This window comes from Rattus norvegicus, chromosome 3 (genome assembly GCF_021556685.1).
Source record: "Rattus norvegicus strain SHRSP/BbbUtx chromosome 3, alternate assembly SHRSP_T2T, whole genome shotgun sequence".
Lineage (NCBI taxonomy): Eukaryota > Metazoa > Chordata > Mammalia > Rodentia > Muridae > Rattus > Rattus norvegicus.
Genome location: NC_141536.1, coordinates 89,880,908 through 89,903,760, shown reverse-complemented (window position 1 = coordinate 89,903,760; position 22,853 = coordinate 89,880,908). Strand labels below are relative to the sequence as shown.

General features: G+C 46.1%; 1 protein-coding gene across 4 annotated transcripts in view; it reads left to right on the top strand.

Moving 5' to 3' along the window:
* Positions 1 to 22,853, top strand: part of G2 (protein) — a 276,275-nt gene that overhangs the window by 213,469 nt on the left and 39,953 nt on the right. For all 4 annotated transcript variants that reach the window (XM_087645743.1, NM_001437728.1, XM_087645740.1 and 1 more), the window contains 2 exon segments: positions 1,039 to 1,256; positions 8,405 to 8,534. In XM_087645743.1, the coding sequence (XP_087501869.1) occupies positions 1,039 to 1,256; positions 8,405 to 8,534 (348 nt within the window).

Here is a 22,853-nt window from a genome sequence, read left to right as displayed (position 1 = left end):
TGTAAGTGGGAAAAGCATAACCCAAGGCCAAATGCCATAAATTTCTCCATTATGAATCACAGGGAATTCTTTTTAAAGGTGATTTTTAAAGAAAACAGAACATTGAGTCACGCATAGCGATCTTGACCTCTCCCTCTCTGTCTCCTTCTCCTGAGCAAGTGGATCATATGGAAAGCAGGCCCCTGCAGTGGAACATTTGTTCTATTCCCCCCACATCCATCCCAATCCACTTTGAGCCTCATCCCTAGAGCCCCAACTAAGTGGACAGAGAAAGCCATGAGGTTATTCAGGGCTGAAGCTAGACTCAGGGCACCAAGAACTAGCCAGGCAGCTAGGCTCCCACACTGAAGAACCACAGGGTATAGGCAGAGTAGGGGTCACAATGGTATGGGCTCTTAGCTAAGGGTATACAGACAGACATAGGCCTGCAACAGTCCAGACAGATGTGGGAGACAAAGATGTAAGGTAATTCAATGGGTCTTAGGGGTTTATTGCTGTGAAGAGACACCATGACCAAGGCAATTCTTATAAAAGGAAACACTTAATTGGGACTGGCTTACAGTTTCAGAGGTTCAGTCTGTTATCATCATGGCAGGAAGCATGGCAATGTGCAGGCAGACATGGTGCTGGAGAGGGAGCTAAGAATTCTGCCTCTTGTTCCACAAGCAGTCTTGAGGAAACTCCACTGGATTGAGCATATGCAATACATATGCTATATATATACTCAAAACTGGCCTACAGTAACAAACTTCCTCCAACAAGGCCATACCTCCTAATAGTGCCACTCCTCATGGGCCAATCATTCAACACATGAGCTATGGGTGCCAAACTTATTCGTAACACTATGGTGCCAGATCCACTTTATATGAGGGCTGGCGTTGGTGACAGACAAGGGGCTTTTACTAGAAGGTCACGATTCCCAGAAAAGCTCTCCCATACTTCCACCTCTGGTCTTTTTGGTCAGCTGGCCTTGCAGAAAAAGCTTCTTGTCTGAGTCGGGTGTGGACCTGACACTCTTTTCTCTCTCTCTCCTCCAAGGTGAGCAAGGCTCTAAAGCAGAAGTCAGACATCGAGCACTATCGGAACAAGCTACGCCTGAAAGCCAAGAGGAAGGGGTACTATGACTTCCCCCCAGTGGATGCAGGGAAAGGCCTAACAGAAAGAAAAAAGATGTACGAAAAGGCCCCAAAAGAAATGGAGCATGCTTTGGAACCAGACCCAGAACTGTGTGCTCCTTTCGCAGAGTCCAAGAACAGGTACATGCTCTATGGCTGTACTTTACGTCCCCGTGTAACATGGGACGAGGACAGAAGACCCCTGGGGCCTTATCCCCACGCTCCTTGATCTTACCTTGGGACTTTGATCTTTGCAGGCTTTTGATGTGGTCCCCACAAGCATGTACTCAATAATGAGTCTGAAAGAGAGTCAAATTGAAGCTGTTAAAACACACTTTGGGGCGAACAACCCCAATTGTCCTTTAGCTTAATGATATTTTCAAGCCAGTGGCTATTTCAGAGCGGGGTGAGATATAATTATCACTTACCTAGTTACGCAACCTCCAGATCAAGGGCCACGCATTGTTCAGTTACGCTAATGGTTCTCGCCCAGGACGGCAGATGGTGCACCTCGAGTTTTCAGCTTTAGTGAGTCCCGGTCACACTTTGGCTCCACGCTACCTCGTTTCAGTCATTCACAGATCTGTCCAGGTCTTCCACACTTACTGTCAGGCTGTGACTGAGAGACCAGTCAGGACGATGTATGCGTGCATGACATGTGCTTTTTCTCACTCATTCCTTCCATGTTTCCTGTTAGACAAGACAGCCTAAGGGTTGCTCCTATGAAACGTAAGCCCCCGGGGAAAGAAAAAAGATGAGCTCTATGGCCCCCGAAAGAGTGACAAGAAGCCTGAAGAGTGTTTGAAATGAGAGCTGCTGTAGCTCTAACAGGGCCTTGGCCCACTGAGGTAGAGCTAGGCCAGGTGGTTTGAACGGGGTTCTCTCTCCATCTGTCCTATACTTACGTAGCAAAAAACCTGAGAACGGGGAATTTGTACTTGGCATAACTGTATTTTCTAACCATTCTGCTGGCTGGGAAGTCCAAGCTCACGGTGCCAGGATCTGGTAAAGGTGTCCTCACTGTGCTAACGCATGGTGGACGGTGAAAGGGGAAGAACAAGGGGGATAGAACTTGCCCTTTAATAATGTCATTAGTCCTAGCCGCCGTCCTCCTGCTGTGTAAAGACGCATGGCCAAGGCAGCTCTTATAAAAGAAGGCATTTAGTTGGGGTTTGCTTACAGTTTTGCAGAGCTAATCCATGGTCATCCTGGCAAGAAGCAGGGGCATGGTGCTGGAACGGTAGCTGATGCGTATGCAACAGGGAGAGAGAGACAGAGACAGAGACAGAGTCAGAGACACAGAGAGAGACACGGAGACAGGAAAAGAAGCACCTGGGTCTGCCACGGGCTTTTGAAATCTCAAACCCTGCTTCGACTGACACACTTTCTCCCAAAAGGCCACGCCCACTCCAACAAAGCCACACCTCCTAATTCTTCCCCAACAATTCCACGAACTGGGGGCCAAACAATCAAATATATGAGTATATAGGGGGCCATTCTCATTCAAACTGCCGCCTCACTGCTGTGCCCCATAAGACTTTGTAGCCCCATCGCTGGGCAAAGCTTCTACCTCCTAACAATGATAAAAACAGACATGAAATCTAATTAAATATTTTATTTCATATTCATACATGCATGTAGTACATTTGAGTCCAAACTACCCCCCATTTCTTTTCCTCCAATTTGTTCCCATCCCCCCATGTTCCCCTCTGAGCTTCATGTGCTCTCTTTTACTGTTTTCTTTTTCAAATTTAGTATCTTCTGAATCTGTTTGGTGAATCCTGTATGTGCATGGGTGTGGAACCACCTCCTGGAGCATGGGTAGCCTGCATCCTTGAAGAAAAGTGACTGTCCCTCTCCCATTAACTAGGGGTGGGACTTCATGATCCCCACCCTAATCCATTCTGGAACTTTGGCAGGCTTGATCTAGTATAGATCTTGTGCCTGCAGTCACAGCCACTGTGAGTTCATGTGTATAACTGTTACGTCTGGTAAACACTGTTTTGCTACAGATATCTGCCCCCTCTGGCTCTTCTAATCATTTTGCCTCCTCTTACTCAGTGAGGGAGGTTGGTGTAGTGTAGATGTCCCATTCAGACCTGAGCACTCCGGTCTCTTCTTCTCTGCATGTTGACTGGTTGCAAGTCTTTGATGAGAAGTTTCTCTGACGAGGGCTGAGTGACGAACTAACCTATGAGTTTAAAGATAAGAACTCAGGGCTCTAGGTGGAGAGGAGGCTTAATAGTCAAGAGCCCTTGCTGCTCTTTCAGAGGACCACACTCTGCTCACTGTCTTGTATAACCCCAGTTCCAGGAGTTCTAGTGCCGTCTGGCCTCTGTGGGCACCAGTCATGCATGTGTACATAGACACAGGTACAACACTCAAACAAATGAGAATGGCTTTAGAAGAACTCAGGGAGTAATTTATTACTATGCCCATTTAGCAGGATAATAGTACTAGGTTTTCCCCTAGGAGTTAGGCAGCCTCAGGCTTTTGGCACAGTTAATGATACCAGACATGGGCTCTTCCTATGGAATGGTCTTTAAATCCAATTTTAGAAAGTGTTTGATTTCTCTCATACCATTTCTGCCACTTTTGTGCCAGAGTACTTATCTTAGCTGTTCAATCATCACTGTAGCTTGCAGGGTTCATAGCTGGGTATGATAAATGCTGACCCATCCCCGAATCTCCGCCCAGCTCAGGGCGGTTCCTGACTCGAGGCTGCTGCTGACTCCACCCTGATGTTTATCTCTTGTCACAGGTTGAAGTTAGCTTTTAATTGCTGTTCACAGTACAACCTTCAGAGCTGCTGCTATGAGCCGCTCAGCTAGAGCAGGGTACAGCAAAGCGATCATTTTCTAAGCAAGAACATCACTAACTTCCCTTTAGAGCAAAGAAATACCAAGAAGGGGCAAAACTGTGATTCTAATGTTAACTGATCCCTAAGTCTCTCAGAGTAGTTTCAAAGTTCTTTTTTTTTTTTTCTAAAATTAGTTAAAACACCCTAGTTCATATGAAGCACGCATGTGGAGACACAGAGCAGACAGCCTGACAGGCCAAGGCTGTCTGTGGCAAGTTTGTCTGCTCGGCTGACTTTGCACCTGCTATCTGTAACTCATTCGGGGATTTTTCTCAGAAGCTGAAGAGTTGTGTACCTAATGTGTTGTAGGGCATCCTCAGCTGATGACAGGCTAGAAGTCAGAGGTCAACACCCCTGGCAGGAGATTCTGGGTGTCAGAAACACCATTGCAATCACCATGGTTTCAAGGTTTTGTGTTAGCTGTGCATACATGAAGCAGGTGGGAAATATCATCCCCTCCCCCAGGATCACCCAAGGCCAAGTGACAAATACTCACCTGCAAGCATACTCTTCAGATGACACCAATCACAGAACCAGACTTCGACCATGTCCTTTAGACGGTCTCCTGGGGCTCTAGTTCTAGGCAATGCCCACCTGCCTGGATCACACCAGAGCCAAGCACTTGACAAACGAAGGCCATCCTAGTGCTTCTGGAACCCACCATCATCATCCAAACCAGCTCTTCCCACCGTGCTTCCCCTGCCCTGCCCTTTGAGCCTCCCAGAAGCCACAGTTTAAAGGTCTTTGCTCCTGCTTCTTCCTCTCTCCCTCTGCCTTCTGACCCAACTGGTCATTGTGTGTCCCACCCTGCTCCCCATCATGGCCTGGCTTTTCCTCTGAGCTCTGTGGGTGTAATAAACTGTCTTCTCAACGGGAGGCATCTCTTGCTATTGAACAATAACAGTTAACCCCACACACTTTTCCAGTGAGTCTGAGCCCCAGCCACCCTAAATACCCATCAGTTCCTCATTGCACCTCTGTTGATGTCCATGTAATCTTCCCATCTCCCCAGTCCCCAGCTGGTAGTTGGCAGAGCTCCCTTCAAAATAAACCATTTGCACTCAAATCCTCACAGATCATGCATCTATGAGGCCAACACAACATAGTAACCTATTCAGTAATCTATTCAGAGCTGCTCTGACAGAAACCGGGCACCCTCCTCCTTCTCAACTGCATAGGCCATCTCCACAGAACCCAGGGGTTCCATAGGATACAATATGAAAACCACTTTATCTGTTAAAAGTTCTTAACAGATCAAACCCAGCTAACAATATTGTCGGAGGGGAAGAAACACAAATCAACAAGCTATAAACTATGAAAAAATAAGGACAAGTGTGCCTAGTGACATCGGTTGATAAATAAGCATCCCTTTACATGACAGCCCTATTTATCACCAATTAATAGTCACACACTGGACACACACCCACGGTGGAAGTCTGGTTGTTGAAACATGCTAAACAAGTCTTTCAGATGTGCATCTTGAGCTAAGGAGGTAGCTTAAAAGTAGGATAGCACTCGCCTAGTGTGCACAAGGCCCTGGGTTCAATCCCCAGCACTGACAGAAATGTTAGCCATTACAATGCATTGTTTCCTCTGAAGGCAGAATAAAGCAGTAGTATAGTAGTAGTAGGCAGAATAAAGTGCTCCAGTGTGTAAGCTTCTACCATACCCATGTTCCTCACTAGTGTATGTCTAAGATTTATGAAATACCTCCTGCCGATCTGCCTGCTTATTCTGCCACCACGTATTAGAAAACCTTTTCTTAATGGGCTAATTGACGGTGGCTGGGTAGCTAGGAAATGTGATTTCTTTTTTCCAAAAAACGTAATTGTAATGAAGTCAAGGATGCAAATTCTTCGGAATCTGCTTTGAAGTATGAGTCATTCCGAAGATCAGTCCCATAAGCCTGCTGTGCCCAGCTCCTTCCCCAAAGGAAGCCCCTAGTTACAGGTAACTGGAGGGTATGGTTTAGAATGGGAGGTAGTAAACTGTCTTATTAGCCAGGAGTCTTTCGGTTGCAAACTGGAAATCCAGCACAACCTAGTTAAACTAAAGGGACTGTGTTGCCTAGCATTAGTCAAGACCAAAGCTTTAGTCTGGCTCAATCAAGGGCACCATACTGGTTTTGCCTTTGCTTTCTCTTCACTTTTTCCAAGCTTTGTTTGAAGGCTGGCTAAAACCTCATGATGGAAAACAAAACAAAAACAAAAAACAAAAAAACAAAAACAAAAACAAAAACAACCCAGCTGTCAGAAACCCCAGGTGTCAGAAACCTCAGGTGTCAGAAACCCCAGGTGACAGAAACCCCAGGTGTCAGAAACCCCAGATGTCAGAAACTTCAGGTATCAGAAAACTCAAGTGTCCGAAGCCCCAAGTGTGTGTCCCTCAAATGCAAAGTCGCACATTCCTAGTTGTCCTGGTCATAGCCTGGAGACTCAGACTCATGGACCCAACCTAAGTCATGCATGCGCCCACCCCTCTGACCAGTCACATGGATGTAGGGATATGCTCCTCTGGTGGTCCAGTCTGAGTCACTTTTCTACCCCTGAAAGAAAGGTAGCCACCAAGAGGCATCATGCTATACTTACCACCAGGTTAAGTCTCATGGGGCCAAGAAGACAAGAAGAGCAACAGATTCTCTTAAAATAGGTGTGGCTCCTCGTGATAGAGGCTATCTATGCCTGTTGTATCATGGCTAAAGGGTAGGGCAGATCCTTGAGGTTCTTGCTGGATTGTATGTGACTGAATTCTGTAACCAACTCGTTGTGTTCATAAAACAGTGTGTGTATGCCGGGCCTCTGGCCTCTCACAACTACTGGGATAAATAGCACCATGCCTTTACTCCCGGCTATGAATATCTAGAACCCTTGAACTGAAACATGCAGTAGGTTGTACATAAGAGTTCTCTGAAGATGGTGTGGAAGCGTAAGTCATGTTGCTGTTGGGTGAAGGGGAATTCTAATCCCTCTGTTACACTGCAGAATCCATCGAAGTCATCTGTCTTTAATGAGTCTCACTCCAACTGATGAACGTTGCCACTCATGGGAGGGAAACAAGCAGGACCACATTCTCTTCAGGTGGTTGCTTCTGTCCCCCTCCGTGGATAGATTCCTCCAAGCAGAAACAAGACAGTGGCAAGTGTGTGAATTTATGAGGAGTAGCTGAGTTGACACCTTGAATGAGCTGCTGTTACCCGGGTTTTGTGCTCCCTTCAGAGGCTGCATTTATTAGAACTCAGCTTCCTTAGAGGATCCTTCTCTGACCATTCTTAGCTTCTTCTTTCTGTGTGTGTGTGTGTGTGTGTGTGTGTGTGTGTGTGTGTGCACTTGCATGTGTGTACATTGTGTGCCCTGGGTATCGTCCTTCAGTGTTTGCCCGCCATTTGTTGAAACAAGGTCTCTCATTGCTCTGGAGGAGCCTCAGGTAGGGTAGGCTGGTTAGGCAGTGAACCCCAGGGATGCTCCTGTCTCCCAGTGTGGTATTACAAGTGTGCAATACCTGGAGTGGCATTATTATTATCATCATCATCATCATTATTAATCATATGATTATTATTATCATCATTACCTGTATTCTGGTACTTGAACACAAGTCCTCATATTTGCAAGACAAACACTTTACTGAGTGAACCATGTCCCCAATATTCCTTGTTTTTCTTTGTAATAATGCTAATTACTTTGAAGTTAGCATGCAAGTTGTCTCTCCCATTAGGATATAAACAGTGGGAGTACCAAGGCCATGGATGGTCAGCTTCCAGGTACTTAACACATGCTAGGCACTTGGCGATGAATGAATGAATGAATGAATGAATGAATAAATAAATAAATAAATAAATAAATAAATAAATAAAATTTTTTTAATTTAAAAATTTGGACTGGTAGGGAAGCCCCAAGTTGCCTCAAGGCTTATGACCTTTGCCAAGAAGAGAGTCTACATGGTAATTGTAGAAAAGAAATCAATCAATGGTAGTAGCATTAGAAGTGGCCCATCCTCTACAGGCTTCATTTACTAACTCACTGTAGGAGTCCATGCCTGAAATCAAAAGGTGAAAAAGGAACGGGCGGCTGCCGAGTCAGCAAAGTCCGCCAAGGCAAGTTTGTTCCGCAGCGTTAGCTGTCCTCGAGGGTCAACGGAGAACCCCTGGCCTTGCCATCAGCAGAATTTTAGATGAGGTTGCACTGCTCCAATTGATTGTAGTAGCCTAATTTGATATGAAAGAAAACATAATACAGCCAGTTATAGCATCTGGGACGGCTCAGGAGGGCGGGGTGCCGTGTTCCCCGCTGCGGGCTTAGGACCGAGTACCATCAGTTCTGAGATTCTGAGGCAAATCCAAACCCTCTACTGGTTGCCTGTAGGTTTGGATCGGTGGAGAATTCCATCTGTCAGGGCATTTGCTGCATGATAACAGTTGTTGGATTCCCTTCAGGCAACAGATGAAGAACTCAGTCTACCGAAGCCGGCAGTCTCTGAACAGCCCGAGTCCCGGAGAAACTGAGATGGACCTTCTGGTCACACGGGAGCGACCCCGGCGTGGAATCCGGAACAGCGGATACGACGTAAGTGTGTGGTGGACTGGGTGGACAAAAGCTTCCCTGAAAAAAGTCAGGGGGACGCAGCATTCCATAGTATTTCGTGTTTTGGAGTTTCTAGACGCCCAGCAATGTTTTCTACGTGGTGGTGGGGAAGGGCGATAAGTGGTATGGCGGATGCTGGTTGGTTGTTTTCCTTTTTGGCAAAGTGAATTTTGCAGCTCATGAGCGTGATTGTGCTTTTTAAGTTGTGCTATTCTGCAGTGGATTGTTGACCCGACATTCCAGGGAGATTGTAAATGGTCTTAATTCCTTCTCCCCTTACCAGTAGAAACATGATAAGAACGTAGCACTGCGTTAGAGTTTGTGGAACACTAGCTGCTTTTACTCTAGAACAGTTTTGAAGGTCTGGATTCGTTCCTGATGTTGTAACTCCTTAGCAAGCCATAGGAACGATGAAATGTCAACAGAGAGAGCTGATTCCATGTGACAAAGCACAAGCCGTGAGTCCAGCTGAGTCCAGACACAAGCACTCCTCTCTGCCCCATCCCCCCGGAGCAGGAGGAGCAATCTGGGACCAGCCCTCAAGACCCAGACATCCTGAACCTGGAGTTGCATCCAGGAGCTCATGTGACTGGAGATGGAGATGCACGCTGCTCCTTCCCCCTCCTCAGAGTTTCAAAAGATTCTTGATGTAATTGCAATTTTATTAAAAACAAAACAAAATATTTCTTTCTCATTCCCTAAATATAGCTTTAATTACAAATTAATTGTTTTCTATAACAAGAGTAATAATTCAAATACTGGAGAAACATACAATTTGAGAAGTGATGATTTAAGTAGGACACTTGATATTTTTAAAAATATATATATCATGTGGATTTGAAAGCAAGAAGAGTTTTCCCCCTTTGAGAGTCATCACTGTTTGGCATAAGTGCTTAAAGTGGGCTTTTTAAACGGTCCAATTTAAAGCAGGTAATTTGAATCTCTGACGATCTTCCTTGATTGAACTCTAATGTGGTGTTGGTAGTGACGTTTATCTCTTTTCTCAAGTGCTAAGCACAGAGCGCAGGGTCTCGCACTCACTCGGCAAGCATCGATCACTGGCCCACCCATCCTTTCTCTTCTGTGACACCGATCATTTGTTTCTTTGCTCGAGGTTTCATTTTACAAAATTCTAGACATTCTGACCACATGTTATGAAGTTACATCTTTGTTTTCTGTTAAGCTCCTCTAACAGACATTTCCTCCTCATAAGAAATCATTCTGGGCTGGGGCCATAGCTCAGTGAGTGAGTGTGTCTGCTGTCTCTCACCTGAGTTTGGATCCTCAAACCCCTGCCTTGAAGTTGGTGCATGACTGCAAACACCAGCACCCTGAGCCCTAGAGGCCATTGGCTAGCAAGTATAGCCGAAAAGGTGCACCTCAAGTTCAGTGAGAGACCCTACCTCAAAAAGTAAGGCGAAGTAACCAGAGAAGTGGCTCAGCAGTTAAAGTACTGGCCACACGACTGGGAAGATGGAGTCAAAAGCCCCAGAACCCATGTATATGCCAGGTAGGCATGACAGCTTGCCTGTGACTCAGAAGGCGGAGCAAAGGACCCCCAAAGCAAGCTGGGTAGCAAGACTTGCAATGTCCGTGAGCTCTGGATTTGACTGAGAGACCCTGCCTCGATGAAGAAGGTGGAAGAGAAATAAACCTCACATCAACTTCGGACCTCCACAGGCATGCACATACATGTGCATCCCTGTATACATTGGAACACACATATACATGCACACATCTACACACACCACATAGAAATCACCCTCCCATATATACACACAAACGAGTAAACACACACATAAGTAAAATAAACTACGGCATTGGCTTTACAAAACTCAGCCTAAGCTTTACGTTTTCTGCCTTCCACCCCTGTCACGAGGCTGAGAGCATCATTCCTAGAAGCTTGCTTAGTTTGGGGGACTTTTTTCCCACTCAGACCGCTGAGATATGATAGGTGCTTCAGTCAAGATAAGCATTAGTAACTTTCTCGTAAGAGTCTAGGCAGAGACACTTTCATGGTTGTGGGGAAATAGGCCAGAGGTTTTCCGTCAGTCTGAAAAGAACACAGCATGTTTGGCCATGTCGCAAAACTTTCAACACCTACCTGTTACTTCAGAAGGTCAGGTCAGTGAGCTCCCTGGGATAATAGATTACTCACACTTCACAGATGTGTGTGAGCATGTGCGTGTAGTGACAATTTTGGAAATTTATTTTCTTTAAAGAACATAGAGATATAAATAGAGTATGTTTTGGTTTTAATCCCAGGTGTGGGGTATGGGACTGCTTCAGATTGTCCACAGCAACTGTGATTTGCCTCGTGCTCTAACAGTGGCATGGTTTTGCCAGCTGCAGATGGCTCTGAGATTGTGTGACATTTGGAATCCTGGAGACTTTACAGAGGGTATATACATGCTAGGGCCCTGAGAGGCATGGCGGGTTGCTAATTGTTGGTTGTTGGTTGTTGGTTGTGGTTTGTTAAGTAGTTGTGCACAAAGGGGAAACAAGAAGAAAAAGAAATTAGATATCCTGACAGTGAAGATCAAACTTGTCCCAAGGAACTCAACACCCTAATTGGCAGGAAGTAGTTTAATGATAACATCACCCCCTTTTCAACCCCTGACTGTATTCGGAGATCTCTTTCCTTTCCTCTCTTTCCTTTTTTTCCTCTCTTATCTAGCATTAGAGGGTTGGAAAGGTGGGAGAATGCCCCGGCCTGCAGGGGTTCAGCGAAGACCTGGGAGTGGACAGGAGGCACCAAGAAGGAGAGCAAGTCTATGGTCTGATCAAGCTCTCAAATTTTATTTCCATGCAGTGGCTTATAAAGACAAGCAAGTTGGGGATTTAGCTCAGTGGTAGAGGGCTTGCCTACCAAGCACAAGGCCCTGGGTTCGGTCCCCAGCTCCGGAAAAAAGAAAAAAAAAAAATAAAGACAAGCAAGCAGGAAGGCCATGCAGGGCCCAAGACCAGTTCACTGTCACCACCCTCCCATTGTTCTTTCGGTTCCTGTTACAGTAAACCACAAATTGCAGGTGTGCTGATAAGAACAGATAACCTTCTAGGTTTCTCAGAGGGTATAAGTGGACTTGACATTCCTGAAACATTCCTAAGACAGAGGGTGTGTAAGCAGACTTGGCTCCCAGCAGGAGAAAAAGGGTGGAGAAGGGTGGAAGAAAGAACAACCAACAATGTAGACAAAGGCTGGCTGTGTGTGTGTGTGTGTGTGTGTGTGTGTGTGTGTGTGTGTGTGTGTACTTTTCTTTGAAAAATATGTGTTATCTTAAAAATCATTGTAAGTCTATTTAGGAAAAATGCTCACATAGAAAATAATTGTAAGAATTTAGACTGTGGGCTAAGGGCTGTCTCCCTTGTCTCTTCTTGAGCCTTTAGTCATGAAAAGTAGTTAACCTTTCTTGACCAATCCTATTCTGCTCACTTTACGAGTGCTAACTAGTTGGATTTTCATGGTTTCCAGTCATTAAATCCCTTGCCAAGAAGGGGAAACCAGAGCTCCAACTAGTTCCATAGTTTGTCTGCCTTCTGGGGTCATGCTTTTAACCACCATGCAACGTGGCTTCTAAATACACTCTTCCTTGCTATTTAGCTGATCTCACATAAGACGTCCTGTATTTCGGAGCCTCTGTGGGAGACCAGATGCAGGTCTCAGAGGAATCCTTAAATTGAAAACTTTCATATGAATAAAAAGATCAGCAAATAAAGAAGAGAAAGAAGTGAGCGATAGCTTTAAACAATGCATTCATTTTCCAAAAATGTCAAAGCACTCCTGGCAAAAGAATCCATTAGCCCAGCAGTGAACCTGTCACTTGGTTGGAAATGTGCCAGTCTGCCTCCTAGGTCTGGAGTTCCCAAACTAGGCCAAAATATTCAATCCTTTCTGCCAGGTTAAGAAAACACGATGCTGTGGGAACAAAAAAAACATGAAAATTGATTTAATTTTGAATTTACCAAACGTTGACTACTTTAGAATCCCAAAGGAAAAGCTTGCATATAAAAATAAATGCAGAAATACACAAATAAGCAAGGGAAGTGTGCTACACAAGCAAATCTTAGCCATAGGATGGAAGACAGCCTAAGCTGTTCCGAAATTCCCGTAGCCTCCTTCCAGCCCACCTCCACCCTCTAGGGGCTTGGCCTCTTCGTTTGGACCCAGGGCCCCTCTGGTTCTGCCTCATTGCCCCTTTGAGCCCTTCCTCTAAGGACACTTCCATTTGTTTTTGACTCCTGCTGACCCATAGAACCACTCTCTACTAGGGACCAACAGCAGCCACAGTAGGCTGGGATGTAGATCATAGCATCCCTCAACCTACATCAGAGAAGCTTCTGCTTGAAGTAAACGATAATTAATCCAGAGGCCCACAGCTGAACAACATGCAGAGTGAGTCTTTGGGACACTCGGGCCTAAATAGAATGTCTTCATCAACTCCCTCCACTCGAGGCTTAGCATTCTCTCCAGAAGGAGAGGTAGAACCCATGTCAGAGTCAGAATTGGTAGATGATTCCTAGGAAACAAGTCTTCCAGTCACAACAGGACTGACCCACAAAGAACTCAACATGACACAACACAGACCTACACAGGTTCAAGCCAGATGGGATCTCAGTCCTGACAAGGGCAAGTAGACACAGTCCCACCCTCAACCAAGAAGTTATTTGCAATTGATACCTTCCGGGAAAGGGAAAGCATTATCAATCACACTCCAGGCAGGCCTCCTGCCCAGGAGTAGTAGCAGCCACAAAATTGACACCGTGTGTTTTTTTTTCCCATTAATGTATTTATTCACTTTACATCCCGATCACAGTCTCCCTCCTCCCAGTCCCTCCTACTCATACAACCCCCTTTCCTTCTTCTCTGAGAAGGGGGAGCCCTGCTGGGTACCAACCCATCTTGGCACATCAAGTCACTGCAAGACTAGGTGCATCCTCTCCCATTCAGGCCAGACCAGGCTGCCCCGCTGTGGCTAACACAGAATCCACAGGCAGACAAGGGTCAGGGACAGCCCCAGCTCCACTTATGGGGGGACCAAGCTGCACATCTGCTGCATCTGCTTGGATGCCGTGGTTTTTATGTTTGCTTTTTGTTTTATTTTGGTGGTTTTTGTTGTATTGGATTTTGTTTGTTTTGATCTTTGTTCTTACTGAGGGGTTTGTTTGCTGAGGGAGGAGAAGGACTGGAAGGAGGGTGGGAGGGAGAAAGAGAATGAAGTTGGGTAGATACGGAAGTAGGGAGTAGCTGGGAGGAGTTGCAGGGGGAAGAATATGAACAAAATATATTGTGTGAAAGCAATTTCATAGTAAGTATGAAAGGGAGAAATCCCCAAATAGCAAGAGCTATTGTATCTGAAGAGAGAGAGAGACCACTGCAAGAGTTTGGGACTTCCAAGCTTTGCAGCCACAATTCAAAATTTCCTGTTCAGTCAATCAGCCAGGACGCTCAGTGGTGTGACCTACTTAGTAGCCATTTCCTAGGAGAACACACTCATGACAAAAGGATGAATTGTGTTTTAAAAGATGCCCTAAACTGATCACTTTAACAGGCAAAGTAGATCGTTGAACCATTTTTTTGTTGTTTTGTTTTGAACTTAATTCCTCCTAATGCGTAGGGTAGGTAAAAGCAGAATATGAAATGTAGAAAGGGGGAAAAACTTCTAAAATTAAAATATATATATATTTATATATAATATATAATAAAATATATATATTTTTGTCTTTTGTGTATGCATGCATTTTCTGTGAATGACATGTGTATGTGTGCCTGTGTGTGTGTATGTGTGTGTGTGTGTGTGTGTGTGTGTGTGTGTGTGTGTGTGTGTGTGTGTACACCTGTGTGCTTAGTCCCTTAGACCCATATGTACCTGTGAGGGGGCCAGCGAAGGATCTCGGGTATCTTCCAAGAGTTCTCTCCACCCTGTACCCACCCTTCCTCCAAGGTAGAGGAGCTCACTGGTTTCCTATTAGGCTGACTTCCAGCAAGCCTTGGTCATCCACTGGCTAGCCAGCAAGACCGTCATTCCTGAGTCTCCATATCGATTCCCCTTTGCCCTGGGATTGCAGGTGTATACCTAGTCCTTTTTTTTTTTTTTTTTTTCTTTTTTTCGGAGCTGGGGACCGAACCCAGGGCCTTGCGCTTGCTAGTCAAGCGCTCTACCACTGAGCTAAATCCCCAACCCCACCTAGTTCCTTTTTAAGATGATTTACTTTTATTGTTTATTCATTTGTATGTGTGCATGCCATACATGTGTGTGTGCACGCTTGTGCGTGCCACTGCCCATGCAAGCAAGAAGTAGACCTAGAGCCATAGGCTGTTGCGAGCCACCCCATGTGCACACTGGGAACTGGATGAACTCTGGTCCTCTGCAACAGCAGCAAGCCCTCTTCTCTCTAGACTTCTAAGTATACATTTTACTTAAGAAATTGATCTTTTTTTCTGAGCTAGAGGGATGACCCAGCAGTCTGGAGTGTGTATTGCTTTTGCAGAGGATGGGGCTGGTTCCCAACACCCACACAGGATGAGTCACCTCCACCTGTGCTTCCAATTCCAAAACATCCGACACCATCTTCTGCTCTCCAGACACCTGCATTCCCATGACAGATCTGACGCGCAGACACACATAGGCGTATAATTTTTAAACATTTTTTTAAAAATCTTTTTTAAAGCTTATCTTAAAATAATAAAATGTTATTTTATAATGAAAACCATGCAGAAAATAATGAATCCATGAAGAGAAGAAAAGAAATGTCCCACCATGATTCTTGGGCACAATAGTACTGAAATTTCTTCCCATATTCCCAAATCACTTACCCCAGCCTTTGCTTCTAGAGGTCTGGGAACATTCAGATCACCCCCAGGATTAAAACTGCGCCTTCTCAGCTGGTCAGTTTGTCCCTTTGGGGGATGCTTGCTTCTTTGCTTTGCTTTGGGTTAGGAACCTGGGGTTTCCTGCATCCTAGCTAGGCAATCATTCTACCACTGAGGTACACGACCAGTCCTGATGTCACTTTTGAGCATATTAAGCCCACATTTCCCCTAACTCCTCCGAGATCTGCACCCTATTCCCCAACCCCACCTAACTTCTTATCCAATCTGTGCCACCCATGGGTGTGGGGCCATCCACTGGAACATGGCTGACCTACCAGGGAACACCTTAAAGAACACCGTCTTTTCTTACCCCAGAAACCATCTGATGTGTTCCTGGGAGTTTGAAGAAAATATGACAGAAACAGAAACGGCTGTAAGCATTGACAGTGGGGGAGCCCCTGAAATGGTTGTTTGAACCTCTGAAAAATAATGTCATCGTTATCAACCGGGGGTCCGGATCGGGTTTGTTTCCTCTGCCAGTTAAGGAATTAAAAAGCAGGAAAAAAACTTAACCACAACAGGTAACAGCAGGGAAAATCTCTGACGCAGCAGGTGGAATGAACAGAATCAACACCTACTTCTGTTAGGGGTGGCAAGGCACACAGAGAAAGAGTCCCTGCAAAGCAGAAGGGAGGGGGACTCAGGAAATGAGTGTTCAGGCCCTCCTAGAGGCCTGGGGATCTTTTTTTTTAAGTCATCGATGGCTGGAATTGGGGTCTTCTTCTCTTAATTTGGTCAGTTTAAACAAAGGTGAGGAAGCTGATCGGTCTAAACTTCGGGCAACCCTGTCCTGCTCTGGCTTTCAATTTGTTAAAAAATCATCTTCTGGCAAGTGTGTCCTGTTGGTGGGAGGAAAGAGCCAAGCCATTGTCTCAAGCTGCCAGGTCGTTGCCCCAGATGAGGAAGGTGAGAAAGTTGGGACTTGGCCATCTTAATTCTCTGCCTGTGGCCCCTTCCCCTGTCTGTCTGTCTGCCTGTCGAGGATTCGTCTAACTCCCAGTCCCTCACTGTAAGCTATTTCCTCTGAGTTTCTCTCAAATCCTTCACCTGAGGTTCCATACATTAGAACTATAGGCGGCCTGTGACACATAAAGGCTTTACTTGGACATTTTCACTTCCGGGTGCTCATAAAGCAGTGTGCATTCAGAAGAACCTGAATTTCGGATTTTAAATGTTGGTCTTTCCCTGGGCTGGTGATATATGGTTCCCCACGGTGCTAGGCAATGGCTCTGAACCACGTTTAGACAGCACGTGATCTCAGTAGTGAACAAGCACACTCTATAATGTCCCGTCAGAGTCTTTTGGGTACATTTTGTTTTGTGGTTTTTGTGCTCAGCGTGTTTACCATCAGTAAATATCCATGGAAGAGTCAGCCTCTTTATAAGCAGCCTTCCTGTTGCGTGGTTTTGCCCATCTGTAGGCCACTGTAACTGTTCTGAGCATGTTTAAGGTCGACTGGGTTATGCTATAGTGTCTGAGAGGCCAGATTTATTAAATGCTTTTTAAAATCGGTATATTATCAACTGACTGAGACAAAAGCCACGGGCAATCTGTGTGTGACAAGCTTTCCTGGAGCAGACCAACAGATTCACAGCTTAAGAGGTGAGCAGTGGGTTTTAAAATCTTCATAAATAGCACTGATCCCCAGGCACCTCTCGGAAGGGGCCATGTCACAATCACCAGACTTCATTCCAGAGGCATGTTTCAAGAAAATGTTTTAACAGACTATCAAAGGGGGAAAAAAGAGAGAGAGAGAGAGAATAGCAGTCAATTCCTGCTGAAGTAACAAAATACCAAACAAAAGCGATGCGGGGAGGGAAGGGTTTGTTTTGACTTGTGATTTGAAGAGATACTGTCCATCAGGGAGGAGAGGATGGGTGATAGGAGAGAGAGAGAGAGAGAGAGAGAGAGAGAGAGAGAGGCTGATCTCATTACATCCACAGTGAGGAAGCAGACAGAGAGGCCGCTGATACTTAGCCCTCTGGCTCCTGTTTATCCAGTCAAGATCCACAGGACAGGACTGCCTATATGCAGGATAAGTCCTCCCTGGTCTCTCACAGACACACCAAGAGATGTGTTTCCATAGTTACTCTAAATCAAACAAGTTGACAACAACTTGACATAAACACATCACCCTTTGGCCCCTAGGAGCTCATGTTTCTCCCATGAAACCAAGGCAAAACTGAAGTCTGGCAGTTCAGTCATTACGTCTGAAGTCAGTCTCATTCAAGTTTTCAGGACATGGGAAGAATTCAGCCACTCTTTGCTAGAATGGCTATAAATGGCCTCTAGCTCGGTCCGCAGTGAAGTCCAAATTCTCCTCTGAAACTACATGAGCTATGACCTCCACTTCATGCTTCTCGGGGCACCTGATCTCCTACATTCCTACCAGGCTGGCTCATTAAGTTCTGCTTACAGCATCCTAGGGCTTTTCCTATCTAAAGTTCCAAACTCTTCCCCATTCCACAGGCAAACCAGTTCCAGAGATCTGAAGACCATGTGGTCGGGTTTATCACAACAATGACTCCCCTTTAGTTCCCAAGTTTCTGTATTACTTGTCTCATTGCTCTGACAAAAGCAACTTAAAGAAGGAAGTATTTATTTTGGCTTACGCTTTGAATATATATATATATATATATATATATATATTTTTTTTTTTTTCATGATAGCAATGGAGGTGTGGTGGTAAGAGGGCAGAGCAGCTGGGCACATTGTGTCCACAGCAAGAGCAGGGAGAAATGAATGCTTAACTCACTTTCTCTTTTTTTATGTCTTCTGGGACCCTAAGATAGCACCACCCCTATTCAGGGTAGGTCTTCCCTGCTCTGTTAGATCGTTCTAGAGACACTCTCGCAGACACATTCAGACTCATGTTACCATGCTCATTCTAAATTTACTCAATGTGACAATGAAAATTAATTGTCATAGACATTGGGGATGACCAGTAGCTCAGAGCTCAGTCCCCAGCTGATGAAGCTTGGATACATTTTGCCTTGTGTTATCGGTGTTTACGTGAGTAGCCATGTGCTGACAGGATTGCCAGCGCCCTTTGCCACAGGTGAACAGTGGTTCCAGGAAGGAGGCCAAGAACTGGAATAGGTATTTGGAGAAGTTGCTTCCACATAGAAGGGGATAGGATATGATGGAGATAACATGTGGAGAGCTGCCCTGACTGTAGGCAGTAGGCCATGGCAACTTTGGAGGGTTTCTAGGTCATCCTGTTGTGGATGCAAAGCATTCTGGTCCCCCACTCCCTCTCTCCTAGCATCTTCTGGCTTTAATAGAGACAAAGGCAAATTGTAGGCGTACCCTGCAGTGTTGGAGAGGTTCCTATTGAGGGTCCAGTTTGACTTCACTGGGAAGTGAAGAGCTAGGTTTGGAGTTTGCCCTTTCCTCTGAATGATTGTGTCCTTCATTCTAGAAACAACCTGCATGTTGCTTCCTTAACTAGTTTCTCTCTTGTTGATCCCTATCCCACCTATAACTTTCCTACACGGTCCCCCAGAGCAGCATTTAACTTCTTTTCCCACCTCTGCCAACGAATCTACACTGTAATGGCTTCAATTTGATATACTGCCTTGAGCTCATTTGCAAAACACTTATTTTTATAGGACTTGCGGTCTGAAGGAGATATCTGATAATAGGAACTCAGACGTCCTAGGAGACCCCAAGAGGTTGAGGTACTTGATGGTAAAGGAGCTATAGACAAGGTCCTCATCTCATCAGGCTGGTGACTGTCCAGGAAGACATTGACCTTACCAAGCTGGAAGCCACTTAGCAAGGTGTGAGGATGTAAGTAGAAGATGTGATTCTTGACTGTAGGGTTGTGAGGCAGCAGGAGTAGCGGAGCAGCCTGGTGACTTCACTTATAACCATGGCTCTGCAGGCCCAGGGCTTCTCCACCATGAACACAGCTTTCCTTCTGCCAGGACCTCTCAGGTGCTCTCTACCTGCTCATCCCATAGGATTCCCTGTGCTCTAGGTCTTCCTGCTCTTATCCTGGGTTCCTGCCCAGCCACCATAGCCTCTCAGACTCTCAGACCCCACTGCCTGTTGGCCTTGGAGTAGTCCCGAAGGCAGTATGATCTTTGTATAAATACCAGTTGTCAAAGAGAAGAAAGCAGGGCTGGGGAGAGTTAGAAGCCAGACCATGACTACCATTAGATCTCAGATGACTTCCCTTGGAGCACAGATGGCTCAGCAGAGTTGTGTTGAGCTTGAGTGAAAGAGTTTGGCTTTCTAGACCTGTCATTGGGTATTTTAGGTAAAGCTCCTGTTTTAACCATGGATAAGTGTTCCTAGGAAGCTGATCTCTGAGGTGGGCAGCTGGAGGTGAGCCCAGCACCTGGCCCCTCTTCTCCTGAGAAGCAAAGCCAAATCTTCTAGTTTATTCTATGCTTATGTGCCCTTTGGCCTACTGGTGGATCCCTAAGCCTTTGGGGAACCAATGTCTGTTGGTGTTCACATGAGAACACGCCTAGGTTTCACTAGCCCTTCCATGGCTCTGGGTGAGGCTTTGGAAGGGGATGAAAAACCAATTCTGTCCAGGTTGTGATTAGTGGTTCAGAAAGGTCTAGGCTTGCTGTGACAATGAACTTGGGTCGGGGGTGGGGGAGGGTCCCGCAGGAGATCTGATCTTCCCTGGACGTCCACAGCCACTGGCCAGTACAGTTACTGTTGTTTACCACCACTGACTGAGTGACCTCTACCACACCACACAATCTGGCTCCTCCTGTAACATTGAGCCCGCACCTCACAAGCTCCCACAGCTCAAGACTTCTGTGCTGTGGCTGAAGCAGCCATATACCGATAGCTGGCGCCTCCACCCCATCACCCAACCCATCAGCTGCAACTGAACTGCCCTTCCCCAAGTTGCATCATGTGGTTTCTTTGCTTTCTGTATTCACGTGTGCTTATCACTCTGTGGGGAACATGTCTTCCTGCCAGCTTCATCTAAGGTTAAGACCTGGGACTGGATAGTTCTTATGTGCATGGGATGTTGGACAGTATCCCTGGCTCTCTCTACCTGGAACTGCCAGTATCTCCTCCCAGTCATGACAACCAAAAATATCTCAAGACATTGTCCTACATACTCCTCAAGGTAAACATCCTGGCGTGGGCAAAACCTTCAGGACTTTAAATGTCATCTTGCCCACAATCTTTTGGGCTCCCATGCCTATCTTTGGGTCTGGCTTAGATGCCCATCTTTTTTGTCCCAGTAATACCTAGTTCTCAGCCCACAGTCCTTAACTCCCACCCCTGGCTTCTGCTTGTTGACTTCTTTGTATTATTTCTCCATTCGACTCCTGAAGGGCAGAAATCATGTTTTATTCATTCCCGTAACTTCAGCCCTCAGAATAGGACTGGTATACACTAGAGTCGGTGTCTCTATTTGTTGAGCAAATGAACAAACAAGGGTGTCAGCCAAAGAGGTGACTCCTGAGCTGAGACTCGTGAAGTGGGCAGTTTATACCTCTGAATCACATACATACTATGAAAGCTGTGAACTCGTGTCCGTGTGCACTGCTGTTTCTTCTAGTCTGAGCGGTGGTTATCAGGTCAGATGCTTTGGCTAAAGCCAACTCAACAACTGTTTTAAAACAACAGGAAATGCATTGATTACAGCAAGTTCAGGGATGCTGATTAACATGTCAGCTCATCCCTCTACAATGTACAGGACTATGTTCTCTTATGCACTGGCTTGCTTCTCTCTACCAAATGGCTGCAACAGTCCCAGCTCTCATGGCTTCACCCTGCATTAACCAGCACAGCAGAAAATTTTCTTTTCCCAATTATGAAGCAAAGTTTATAAGTTTTACTCTGACTGTACCACCGTAGAGTAAATGCCCAGTTCTGTGTCAATCATGGGGATAGTGAGGCCAACACTGGTTGATTTACCCGAGTCAGATATAACCAGTGACCTGACACAGGCTTTGTCCCACCCTTGGCAGGTAGCTGGGACACAGGGTGAGCTGGTTCATTGTCAACTTGTTACAAACCAGAAGTCACCTGGGAAGAGGCAAACCTCAGTCGGGGACTTACTTCCTTTAGATTGGCCTGTAGGCAAGTCTCTGAGACATTTTCTTGATTAATGACTTGATATGGGAAGGCCCTGCCCCCTGTGGAAGGGGCCACCCCTGGGAAGGTGGGCCAGGATTATTACAAGAAAGCATGCTGAGCAAGTCAGGAAGCAGCACTCCTCTATAGTGTCTGCCTCAGCTCCTGCTCTGACTTCCCTCGGTGATGGGACTGTGGCCTGGAAGTGTAGGATGAAATGAAGTCCTCCCTCCCTAAAGTGATTTTGGTCAGTGTTCTATCACAGCCAGAGAACCAGATGAGAGCACAGGAAGGAAAGGACGGTGCCAAGACTGTCGCCGTGTGGGCTGCTTGAGAAAGGACTTCTCTGAGGAAGGAGTCCCACACACTCCTCCATTTCATTGTTCCCTTCCTCTTTGGGTGGCCACTCAGGAAACAGCCAACCTAAGGTGGTACTGTGGCTCCCGGGTGGTACTCAGGTGTGCACTGTGGCATTGGGAAGCCCTCACTAAGATGGCCGTATGTGCATCTGAGGTGGATGTGAAAGAGGTGGTGCCAAAGATACTCTGTGCAGCTGTCTGGCCTTTGCAAGGCTGAGGAGGAGGAAGCACGTATCTGAGAAGATGTGGAAACAGTCTGTCAGCTATGAAATAGTGCTGAATCACAGGTGAGGACCTCCCTGTCCATTTCTGGCCTGCAGCACCAGCTTAGCCAAGGTGACTAATCTCACTTTAAAACACAAAGCAGCTTTCCCTGATGCTTTCCGACTGACTCCTTTATTTTTGTTGGATATTTTTTATTTACATTTCAAATATTATTCCCTTTCCCCCACCCCTTATACCCAACCCTTCCCCCCTTTCCCACCCTGACATTCCCCTACACTGGGGCGTGTTGAGCCTTGGCAGGAACAAGGGCTTCTCCTCCCATTGGTGCCCAACAAGGCCATCCTCTGCGACATATGAAGCTGAAGCCGTGGGGCTGTCCATGTGTTCTCTTTGGATGATGATTTAGTCCCCGGGAGTGGTTGGTTGGTATCGTTGTTCTTACGGTGTTGCAAGCCCCTTCAGCTCCTTCAATCCTTTCTCTGACTCCTCCAATGGGGACCCCATTCTCAGTTCAATGGTTTGTTGCTAGCATTCGCCTCTGTATTTGTCAGGCTCTGGCTGAGCCTCTCAGGAGACAGCTATATCAGGGTCCTATGTGCATGCACTTCTTGGCATCAGCAATATTGTCTGGGTTTGGTGGCTGTACATGGGCTGAATCCCTAGGCAGGCTCTGAATGGCCATTCCTTCAGTCTCTGCTCCAAACTTTGTCTTCATATCTCTTCCTATGGGTATTTTTGTTCCCCCTTCTAAGAAGGACTGAAGCATCCGCACCTTGGTCGTCCTTCTTC